The sequence below is a fragment of the Urocampus carinirostris genome, chromosome 14 (assembly GCF_059441175.1).
Source record: "Urocampus carinirostris isolate Australia breed hairy pipefish chromosome 14, RoL_Ucar_1.0, whole genome shotgun sequence".
Classification (NCBI taxonomy): Eukaryota; Metazoa; Chordata; class Actinopteri; order Syngnathiformes; family Syngnathidae; genus Urocampus; species Urocampus carinirostris.
The window spans coordinates 40,613,621-40,626,070 of NC_142362.1; the positions used below are offsets into that span (position 1 = coordinate 40,613,621).

At 40.0% G+C, this 12,450-nt stretch overlaps 1 protein-coding gene across 1 annotated transcript in view; it reads left to right on the plus strand.

Moving 5' to 3' along the window:
- The first annotated feature begins 5,927 nt into the window (after positions 1-5,927).
- LOC148353433 (cobalamin trafficking protein CblD-like) overlaps positions 5,928-12,450 on the plus strand; it is a 32,374-nt gene continuing 25,851 nt past the window's right edge. The window contains exons 1-2 of the mRNA XM_088352687.1: positions 5,928-6,150; positions 8,142-8,187. Coding sequence (XP_088208813.1) covers positions 8,179-8,187 — 9 coding nt within the window. The 5' untranslated portion in view covers positions 5,928-6,150; positions 8,142-8,178. The remainder of the gene's footprint in view (positions 6,151-8,141; positions 8,188-12,450) is intronic.

Consider the following 12,450-nt stretch of genomic DNA (forward strand, 5'->3'; position numbering starts at 1 on the left):
ATAGTGTTTGATTTAAAATATTGTGATCCAGTGGTTGTTGAGTCCACTGAGAAAGACGAATAGGATGATAAAGTCTGGGGCCTACTTAGGTGGACATTTGTGCAAGTACCCATTCGGCTTATTGAGAAAAGATTTATTGTTACATGTCATGTTTTAATCTTTGCTAGATAGTTAGCAGCGCAAGCGAACACAAATTTACTAAACGACTAACACTGAAAAATGTTTGCATTGCTCGGAGGTCGGTGACTTTTTTGAACTTTGAACTTTTAGGAGGCCCTCAACAGTCGGGAGTCAGAGAGCCTGACAAGACAAATCTCTTTAAACGTTAGAGGTGGAAACAAAACATTTATTTCAGAATAAAACTGTTTAAAGTTGAAAATTATGTTTGAGAATAGATTAAAAACTACCAATTCAACCAATTAAAGAAGTCAAGATGACCTTCACATACAAAAGTTCCACTACTCATTTAATATACTTGCACGCCATCAAGCAACCAACATTATACACAGCATTTAAATATGTGATTTCTGTCTAAACCAATCAGATTAATTTCTTGTGTTCATTTAAACCAATCAGATGTGTAGTTTCCTTCTTGTGTTTTACAATAAATAAGCTTCCTGAAAAAAGGAGGAGGGTGTTCTTCTCTGAGCTGATTCTGGAAGCACGTACCTCCGATGGAAGGGGCTATCAAAAACCTAAATCTCCGACTCAGAGTGTGTTCTTTTCTTCTTTCTATTACAATCTCAAGTTTTAACCTTGGGTATCTACGCTCAATTTCTGTCAGTGTTCTTGAACATAAGGCAATTGGTCTCAGTCCCTCACTGTGTTCTTGGTAGAAAGCACCTCTAAGCCATAGCTGCTAGCATCAGCACTTACAACAGTTGGTTTATTGATGTCACAATAGGCTAGTACAGGAGCAGACATCAATATGCGTTTTATCTTTTTGAAAGCTTTCTCTTGTGCTTCTCTCCACATCCATGCAATGTAATTTTTCAAGAAGTTGGTTCATGGGGTTCATAACATTTGAGAGGTCTGGTAGAAATTTTGCCAAATGGTTTAGCATTTCAATTCTTTGCCGGTGCTCACTCACATTTGTTGGGCTGGCCAGTTCTGCAAGGGCTCTAACTTTCTCAGCATCTGGCTTGATTTCCTTTTTTCCAATTAGGTGTCCAAAGTAGTGAATTTCAGCTTTTCTGAATTGACATTTGTCCTTGTTTAATTTCAGTTCTGAATCTTTTGATTGTTTTCATTACACCGGGTAAATTATGATCATGGTCTTTGTCCGCGCCATAAACCAAAATTTCATCCACGACTACGACGTTGGTGGTCCTTAGGAAGTAAGCTAATTTTCTGCTGGAAAATCTTTGGAGCAGATGTGATGCCAAAAGGAAGGCAGTAAAAACAGAAACATCCCACAGGTGTAATGAAGGTTGTCAATTTTCTGCAACTCACATGGACCGGAATCTTCCAAAATCCACTTTAAGCGTACATTGTGTAGAAAATAGTTGCACTTGACAGTTTGGGGTGCAATTTCCTCAAGTGTGGATAGAATAAACCTTTCCCTTTTTGCAATTTGGTTAATCCACACAGATCCAATGTTTCTTGTTCTTTTTTATCACAAGGATCATGGGTGCACACCAGTCTGTGGCTTCCTTGACTCTCTCAATGATGCCAAGAGACTTCGTTCACTTTAGTTCATCCTCCACTTGCGGCAAGATTGGTAATGGAATGGGTCGCGGGGTACCAATACTGTATGGCTGGGCATCGGTCGAAGCTCTACTTTGGCTGGATAATATTTTAATAGTCCAATGTCACCAAAAACACCACTGCATGACTCCAGGCTGTTTACTCAGCGTACAAGTCTTATTTTAATTGCTGTCGTATGTCCAAGCAACTTTGTTGTAAACGAGCCTGCCATTATATAAATCTAAAATTGAATTATTCTTCCTTGATTTTCACAGCGTGCCATAATCTTGCCTTTGCACACAAGCTTTTAACCTGGGTTTGTAAAGGTTGGGATTGTTTTCACCAGCGGAAAACACTGTTTCAGTTTTAAATACACCTGCTCCAAGGTTACTGTGATATTAGCGCCTGTATGAATTCGGAATGTAACAGTGGTGCTATTATTTTTCTAATTTTCTAGCCACTTGTAATCGTCACATTATCCCTCACTTTCCATTGCGCCAAGAACCCATGTACTTCCCACATCACTGTCGTGCTCAGTAGTGTTAAGTGCATTCACATTCTTTGTCTAGACATTGCTTTAAAATGCCCTATTTTGTTGCATTTGCGGCAGTTTTTACCATTAGCTGGACATGTATTTTGTTCATGCTGTATTGCATTGGGCATCTGTTCCTTGCTTGGTCTGATAGATATTTACCCCTTCTGTCTTTTTTTTTGTCATATTGTTCGTCTGGAATGCATAGGTATCTCAGGAACTGTACTCTCGTGGTTCAGGTCCTACCTGTCAGACAGGAAGCAATGTGTTAATTACGGCAATCTGACCTCTAAACACTCTGATGTCCCCTGTGGCTTTCCACAACGCTCTGTACTTGGCCCCCTTCTTTTTAGTATTTATATGTTTCCGCTCGATGATATCATCTGCAAGTATGATATTAGTTTCTATTGCTATGCAGATGACACTCAACTGTATATGCCACTGGAGACAACTGGACAGTTAAGTTTTAGAAATCTGGAGGCTTCCCTTACTGAAATTCAAAGATGGATGTCACTTAATTTTTTGCGCTTTAAACCAGAAAAAACTGAAATGTTAATTATAGGTCAAGCTCATTGTCGTGAGTTGTTTTCAAACACCGCCCTTACAAATGTAATATCACCCATAGTGACTCAGACAAATATCTAGGTGTTATATTTGTTCCTAATCTGTTGTTTCAGTTACACGTGAAAACTATTACTAGAATAGCTTTCTTCCACCTCCGTAATATTGCAAAGATTCGATCAATGCTGTCCCAATCAGATGCAGAGGTCCTAATTCATGCGTTTATTGCTTCTCGGCTTGATTACTGTAATGTATTGCTTTCTGGTCTCCCGATGTCTAGCATCAAAAGTTTGCAGCTGGTTCAGAATGCGGCAGCGAGACTCTTGACTGAGACAAAAAAGTTTGAGCATATGACTACTGTATTGGCCAACTTTCACTGGCTCCCAGTCCACTTAAGATGAGAGTTTAAAGTTCTCTTACTAAGATACAAATGTTTGCATGAACTTGCACCCTCTTATCTCTCAGATTTGATTTCCCCCTATGTTCCTGCACGGAGCCTCTGCTCTGAAAATGCCGGTCCAACTTGTGAATCCGAGAGCCAAGAAGAAGTCTGCAGGCTCGAGAGCGTTCTCCATCTCGGCCCCAGTGCTGTGGAATGCTCTGCCTCCAGAGATAAGATCTGCAAACTCAGTGGGAGTTTTTAAATCTAGACTTAAGACACACTTCTATTCAAAAGCGTATGATTGATGCCCACCTCATACTTTGTATTGTCCTGTCTTTTTCAGACTGCCTGGCTGGAGGTGATACAAAGGAGAAGGACGACTTGAGATGAGTCACCGGACCAGCGTCTGACCTGAAGCATGTCAACGCATGCCTCGACTAGCTGGCAGAGATGGAAAGCTGCGTCATTGCTGTTATGGACTTTTTGGATTAGTTTACAGGCTTTAGGCGTCGTTGCTGTCATGTACTTTCGGGAAAAATTTCAACATGATACCTAGTGTTCTCTTTTATTGATGTTTCATATGTTTGTGTACTGTGACCCAATGCTAAATCTATTCCACCCTGGTCATCCTGGAAGGGGGATTACAACTTGTGAGCCCCCTTCTCAAGGTTTTCTTTATCCTCACGCTGAGGTTTTGAGTTTTTGGGTTTAAGATCAGGCGATGGTGTCATTGTAATCCTGTGCAGTCCTTTGAGACATTTTTTATTAAGGGCTATCCAAATAAATATGACTTGACTTGACTTGACATTATTGTTTTTGCTTGTACTTGCTTGTACTAACAGAACCCACCTCAACATTTGTTGCTACGGCACTGGCATTCTGTGCTTTCATCATCATCTGCTTTTTCCAAAGTTAGGTCCAGTTCCAGTTGCAGCTTTTGTGAAACGTTTCGATGCCAATCACAATGCGATTACTTATTTGCTCATCTTTGGTTATTCCAATCTTGCAGTGTACCGCAAGCTTGGAAAGTTCTCTTACAAATGCCTACACACCTTGGAGTTCGTGTATAGTTTTTATCTTTGGCACGAAATGTTCATCAAACTTTTAAAAAATGTCTTTGTTATATCCCTCAACATTTTTTTTTGCATGGCATACAACAGCACGTTTACTTGGACATCCAATCTTCTTGGATTAGCTTCGTCCCCACACTAAAACGGGAAGAATGCAGCCTCTAGATTGGTAAAACGGTCCTCTTTCAGGGTTTCTAGAACGTTTTGATAGTATTAATCCTTCATGTGGCATACTGTATATGGTCACTTCAGAAGACATCAACACTCGAAGACTTTGACTTTGTGGTTTTTCTTTTTTTTTTTAATATTTTCATACATACAGGATTTTTTTAGCCTGGTGACTATATATGTAATGTAATGTAATGTTAATGCATTTCTGTAACACTTACCCATTCACACACACTCACACACCAATAGGGAGCCAGCCATGCAAGGCGCCTACCTGCTTACTGGGGGCATTAGGGATTCAGTGTCTTGCCCAAGGACACTTGGACATATAAGACGGAGGAGACCTCTTGATCCCGAGACGAGTGCTCTACTTCCTGAGCTAATGCCACCCCAAGGTCATTATGACTGCGTAGATGGCACTTGCAGGACTTTCCCAGAATGATAGAAGAATTTTGTGATCAAGTTATTTTCTGGAATAGAATTAAAGGTACTTAAAATACTAGTCAAACAGCCTAGAATTATACAGTTTCACAATATATTTCAGTTGTTGCTGTAATCAGCAACATTAAAATGATGAATTCAGAATGTAGGGCAAAAAAAAAAAAATATCACAAGGTTCTAACGGACCTGTGTACAAAAAAGTTGAGATCAAATAGTTTTCAACTGTGATGCCTGCAATGGGGCACCATCATGGATGGTTATGTTGATGGTTATTTGTGTATATGTATATGGTTAATTATTTACTCTGATTTGCATAATAAAATATAGTATTGTTAGATAAAAAATGTTACATGAGTTTAAAAGGTCTTAAATATCTTCTTAACACTGATTTTGAATTGTAAATGTTTTTTTCAATGACTTTCATACAAAGTGCAAACATATTAATGCAGTTGTTTGTAACTTGTATAATTCTTTATAAATTGTTCGTTTAACCCCAAAAAATGCTTTAGTTTTATATTCTTTCAACCAATTTTACGTAATAACAGCACGTGTTTACGTTGACAAAAAAAGTTGCCTGCATGAAAATAGGTTGTAAATGAGTGCGTCATGATTTGGTTTAATTGTACTCTACATCTCATCTCATCTCATTAGCCGTACCGCTTATCCTCAGTAGGGTCGCGGGGGGGCTGGAGCCCATCCCAGCAATCATTGGGCAGTGGGCAGGGGACACCCTGAACTGGTTGCCAGCCAATCGCAGGGCACACAGGGACAGACAACTCATTCGCTCATTCACACCTAGGGACAATTTGGACCGGCCAATTCACCTGAAATGCATGTCTTTGGAATGTGGGAGGAAACCGGAGTGCCCGGAGGAAACCCACGCAAGCACGGGGAGAACATACAAACTCCGCACAGAAAGTCTGGAGCTGGATTTGAACCCACGACAGGTTCCCATGACATGAACTGTGCCTAAACGGGTACGTTGACCTGACCAATATGGCCGCCACATAGGCACGCTTCATTTGCAGGCTAAGATAGTGAGCTTTTCTATAGATATCTGTGAACAGTTGTTATGACTGTCACGTGGCATACGCGGAAATCACGTTACTCCAGCCACGACATATGTCTATGCTGCATTATGCGTTAGCATTTACTGTTCTTTTCCAAGGTTGTTGTGCACTGACGACAAAAACAATCGTATTTCCATAGGAACTTTCAAAGATTGCCAGTTATTGTTACTTAAATTGTTTTTGTTTTTAAATACGGAAACGACTATCAAAGAAACAGTCCTCAAGATCGACACTTCTTGTGTAAGTATTGATAAAACATGGGCGGTATCACGTTTTGTATGGAGTATTATTTTTCTTCACAAGGCTCATATTCATTGCCTAAGTAGCAGGCAATATTGAACGCGAACCGTTAAACGTGCCAGGGGTGTCATTCACTTAATCTTGTTGTGCCTAAATCCGACTCCCTTTCGTGTAAACTTTTCAGCTTTTTCAGCGCTGCGCTTCCGACAGAACGTTTGTCACGATCGTAATCTGTTTAATTGGAGTATTGATTGGAATGATTCGAACAAAATAAGCGATCGTAGTCTATATGAGTTTATTAAGACATGAAAACATCACCAACACCAGAGGCGACCCAATCTAGCTAAACGCTATACATTTCACAATAACGATTAGTTGTACACAAATAAGCTTTATTTGGTTTACTATAATAGCCTTATTGTAGTGCATGTTTATTGTACACCTGCCAAAATCGGAACTGTACTATGTTTATTGGAGGACATTTTGGGCTTGTGGGATATCCTTGTCTTGTTTTTTCTTGTCGTTATATATTTCGGGACCAGCTGGCATCTATAGGCATTGAATATAATATAATTTTCTTTACTGTCATTTATTTCAACATGGTGAAATATTGTATGCAGAGATTAGACATGGCACTCCCGAAAACGTGTAATAAAGACTTTAAAAAAAAAGTAAACGCTGTCAAAATGAAGTGGTTAAATATCTTGACAGCCAAGCGCTTAGAGATTGGCCTAAATTATAAAGACCCCTCTCCGTGTTTGTAAACAAGCATGACGTAGCCTAGCTGCAAGCACACTTTTTAAGGCAGCTAGGCAGATTTTTCAGATCTGTACTGCGATGATTTAATCATAGAGACATACAAACTTACCTCGAGATGAGGTCATTACCGAGGGAATACAACTGTGACAAAATAACAAACTACTGTAAGTCTACAAATAAAAATAAAATTGCAATTGAATAAATGGGCTTTGTGGAGCTTTTGTGTGTGACTTTTTCGCCTTGTATACAACGCCGATCCAAATCAAGTAAGTAACTTATAAAATTCATTTCGATGCCAGCAAGTTAAATGGGTGAAAAAGGTGGCTTGGATGGCGAGTTTATATTTACAGTAGATTAGTTTACAAATACGCTAAATGTCAGATTAGAATTTTCTTGGTTTGCACTTAGCTTAAATCCATCGTTTATGTTGGTGGGATCAATTGTAATAATGATACTGTCTCTGAATTTATTTCTCCTTGTTGTAAAATGACCTATAGTCTACTAGAAGGCAACAGTTCAAATAGGTGGTGGGCGGGTGAGAAGAGTCAATTATAATATTGACGACCTTTCTGAAGCAATGTCCTCCAGATAGGGCAGAGAGCAGCCAACAACTTGCTGGGCTGTGTTGATTACTCCCGGTATATTTCTATCCTGTCGTTGCATGGATCCCAGCTTACCATTCTGTGATATATGAAGCCTGTTACAAATATCGGGGTCAAATAAATCGTTTTTGATTGAACATTTTTTTTAATAGTCTCGTTTAATCTTTCTATTAAGCTCAACCTGCCTTCAGAGCACCACATTAGTTTATTTCAGAACAGATGAAAAATCTGTCTTATCGAAAGGTAGCTACTTGTCAGTTTAGCTGGCGTGGAATTTGGGAGTGAAACTCTTCCAAAACCATAATGAGATCAATGGAATTTGGGAGGAAAAGCCATCTTTTGACCTTGGAGGTGCTTGTGTCTGAACACCAAGTGAAATCGTAAAACACACTTGATCACTACAGAAACACAAATGCACAACGATATAAAAGCATAAAGTATATACAGGGTGTAAAATATGGAATTTAGTATAAAAGCCACACTTAGACTATAGTTTCCCCACATAGATAAAAGTGGGACTAAAGTAAAAATGAAGAAAAATGAACACAAGTGTGCAGGATTATTCTGCTGTTTTCAACCAGCAGATAAAATGGTATGGTTAATTCAGAAACTCTTTTTCTAATCCCACAGATAACCAACCACCCCATTGTGAAGTCCAAAGGGAAGGATGGCCACTGTAAGTTAAATTGTGTGTACTATGCATGCATCTATCTTTCTATCTCTCCGTCTCTCTCTTTATCTCTCTATCTATCTTGGTCATATCCCTCAAGAGGGGTGACCGACAGCAAGATAAACACGTATACAAAGAAAAGGACAAAGAAGCAAGAAACACACACAAATATTTTTAGACAATGGCCAGCCCAAACACCCAAACAAGTTAAGCTCCTCAGCACCCAAGTTGGTCATGCTTTCGTCCCTCCAGATGAAACGGGACACAAGAAAGTGGCAGTGTCACTCGGGTCAGGGTGACACAACACACTCTTTTCTTCAACAGCAGGGCCTGACAGCTTTCACTGGTTTACCCCTGCCGCATCATACGGGTGCCCTGTCCATCCCTTAGAACGAGTCTAAACATTCCACTATTCTTTTACAACACCTCTCCACTTATTCCTATCACCAACAAGAGCTCTAGGTTCCACTATATTTAGACCTCTTTCCAGTCAAGTTCCTTAGGGCAAATATAAGGCTGAGTCCCATTCTTTGCACTTTCACTCGCTATGTGCCCTAGTCACTCGGTTTTGCGCGTTCACGTGAAAATGGGGTGTGTCCCGATACTCTCAAGACCGAGGGGGAAGTGCCCTCAAACCACGTCATAACCACTTCAGGCCGAGGGAGCTCTCCACCTCACTTGGCAGCGAAGTGACTACCCAGAAGGCTTTGCGAATTCTCAATATCAACAAACATGCCTGGAAAGGAACCGCACAAATGTAAGTAGTTTTCCACAACCACGCATGTATTTGCAACAAAATATATTGCGATATCTTAGTTAGACGTAAATGAAATAGAAAATCGTATTTTCGCGTTAAAACATGAACATTGCAAAATCGCTACTTTACGAAGTGCACAAATCTACCAAGAGAGCTGCAAAAAAAAAAAACGCTACAAACTGTAAAGTAGGATAACTGCAGAAAATCACGGTCCATCCCTGTTTTTATCTTAAACAAGTGCTGTTACATCTACTTGGCCAGTCGCTAAAGCAGCAAAGTCACAATAACGTTCTGGATATATGCGCTTGTTTACTGCACACAATTTCGGGTGTCGTGTTTTATTTACAATATGATTCTTTCATGTGAGATCAGAATGCATTAGTTTTCATCATGCATCATGAATAATGTTTCGGAATTTCACGTGGAAATACAGTTGAAACAAATTACTATCACATAGTCCACTGCCTTCTCTGTAAACACATATTAAGTAAACTAATTACCTTCTCAAAATGTTGTCCAAATGTGGAGACAATTCTAAAGCATATGTGATGCTGGCCAATAGAAGGTTCTTACAGCCATAAGAATAACATGTCAATTTTATGTATCTATTCACTATCAAATAATTATCCAGAACACATCCTATAATTTCCTGTCTCACATCAACTTGTTGAGCATCCTATATACAGTTGTTTTGTACAATACACCAGCATTAAGTAATTCTTGTTTTTTCCACCCAACCTAAAGGCCACTGTAGAACGTCCCGTGGAAAAGCTGGTCACCATCACAGCTACCACACCACCAGGCACGTCGTCGGCATCTTCCAATCCGGCGGCAAACCCCAAATCACCCAGAAAAAAAGGATGCACGATACATTCCTTGACTTTTTGAAAGAGGAGTCTGCCGGAGTGAAGAAAAGGCTCGAGGAACTTGTGGCCAAAACTGAGCGGTTCCCGTCCTTTTTGGGAAGCTCGTGGACAAATTTCCAAAAAAGTGACATCTCTGCAATGTTTCCTTTTGTTTTATAAAAGGAAAATATTTTATTTTATTAAGAACTCAATGAAGTTCCAGTTTGTGTTTTCCAGCTTTATGGAAGTATTGGTATATTTTTGTTACAATTTGTGACACATTATTTATTTACTATTATGTATTTCGGCCCAATGTGAGTTTGTTTTTCTGAAAGTAAACTATTATTTAAGCTGGAGTGATTTGTAGTTGTTTTCTGTCCAACAGTCACATAGTTCACACACAGTATCTCACATCTTTATGAAAAGAACCACCAAGGTGTTGCTCAAAATAAAGATGTTTATTGAATAGTAATGCAGAAAAGCACAGGATGCAAATGTGGGTCTGACTTCCAGAGCCTAAAACATGGCTTTTGAGCAATTTATTCCATATTAACTGTGGACAATTCTGTGTACGGTGGACCTGGGAACCCTGAAGACCCGTGACACCACACGGTAGGACAGACCGTGGGCCAGCCAGTACACGTAGATCAGGACCTCCAGCCATGGCCCTGTTCCCTCTTTAGCAGCTCCTGCAGGGCCCACATGACCTTGCTCAACCTTAAGTCCTGAATGAGTTCTTACTCCACATCGAGTCATAAGCACAGGATGGGAACATTCCTGTCCAACCTGTCCACGCTTATGGGACGGCCACTGGAACACAATAGATAACAATTAAGACATAAATGTGGGAATAGAAAAGAAAAAGACAGCTTTTACTTTGATGTAAGCATCATGAAAAAATGTTGAAATGACCTTTTTTATATTCAATGACAACTCTTTTGAATTAAATTCCTTATGAACTAAGGTTTTTGGGTCATACAGGGAAGTTTGGTGACGATAATATGTCAGCTTAAGGGTCAGGTGGACTGTTTTTGTGTTTGTTTACTGTTCGTCATGTCACACATTAAAGACCCCTACTATATGTCATAAAATGGCATTAAGATACTAATAGGTAGATTGCCATTTATGTCTACACAAACATAGGGTATTATGTGAACGTGCGTTGTATGTTAACCCTTACTGTATTTGACCGAACGGGTCATTTTTTTAATGAGTGTACGTACCTTGTAAAGATGAATCAGCGGTACATAGCGCCGAAGCTGTCTTCAGTATAGCACATTTCTCCTCCGTTGATTGGAGACACGGAAAAGATGATGAGCTTTCAGGCAATCGGTAATAACACAGCTGTAGGGGGGCATTTTTAACGTTGCACGAACTCTCCAACTGCCACACCACAGGTTGAGACTCGAGTTGACATGTGACGTAGACCATTACGTCACTGAGGTCTACAGCCAATTTGTATTACGGCCATCTACTGGACTGGGGTGGAACCTTGCAAGTGTCGTCCAATCTCCACTTTGCACTCCACTCACCAAGGGCACTTGCCTATGGAGGGACCCCACTGGGAGGGTTCTCAGGGCCAAGTGAGAGGAATGGGATTGGTCCTAACACTGTGTTCCTTACTGACAGAAGAAGTTTTCGCCTGACAACTCTCCCATGGATGCAATTTTTGACCAGTGACTTCTTTATAGTCGAGTCATTACCACTAAGGTCAGTGTGTAGATATATAGGCAGCACGGCGGCGCAGTGGTTAGCGCGCGTGTGGCACAGTTCTGAGGTCATGAGATCGAACCTCCTGTGAGCAGTTTGCATTTTCTCCCCGTGCTTGCGTGGGTTTCCTCCGGGCACTCCGGTTTCCTCCCACAAACATTCCAAAAACATGCATTTCAGGTTAATTGTCCCTAGGTGTGAATGAGCGAGTAAGTTGTCTGTCCCTGTGTGCCCTGTGACTGGCTGGCAACCAGTTCAGGTTGTACCCAGCCCACAGCCTGAAGATAGCTGGGATGGGCTATCTTCCGATGACCGATTATTAGTATGAGGTGGTCTTTAACTGATATTAATTTCTGTAAAAGCTTAAAAATTGACGTATAACATTTTTAATAAGGGACAAAAAGGTTTTATTAATTATTCAAATTAAACCTTAGTGGCGCTCCGAAACGTTTTACAATAGATACAATGGAATTACAACACACTCAACATGACTTATTTTTAACTTTCACATTGCTTATAAGTGTCGTATTCCTCTAGTCTCCAAAAGCCACACAACACAATAGGTTTTATAATGTGTCTTACTTTGCAATCAGTGGATAGGGAGTCAGATTTAAAATTCAATTTCAAGCATTAGATGGGTAAAACCTACACTTGGTCTCATTCACAATGGTTTTGGTTGTGCGTTTAGCTACATTGGGTCACTTCTAGTGTTCGTGATGTTATATGTCATACTAAACTTATTATGTAGACAACGATTTTTGTTGTTGTTGTATTTACGCCAACATCATTTTTATTAATAAACACATTATACAGATTACAGTTGCGACAAGCGCAGTGCTGAGAAAAGCATAAGAAAATCTGAGTTCGTGTTCAAGTGAAAGGGAGTGAGACACTGGTGTTGTCTGCTTCTGTGTGTCAGTTGCTGTATGTTGACATTTCCTTGATATTTCAGTCAAG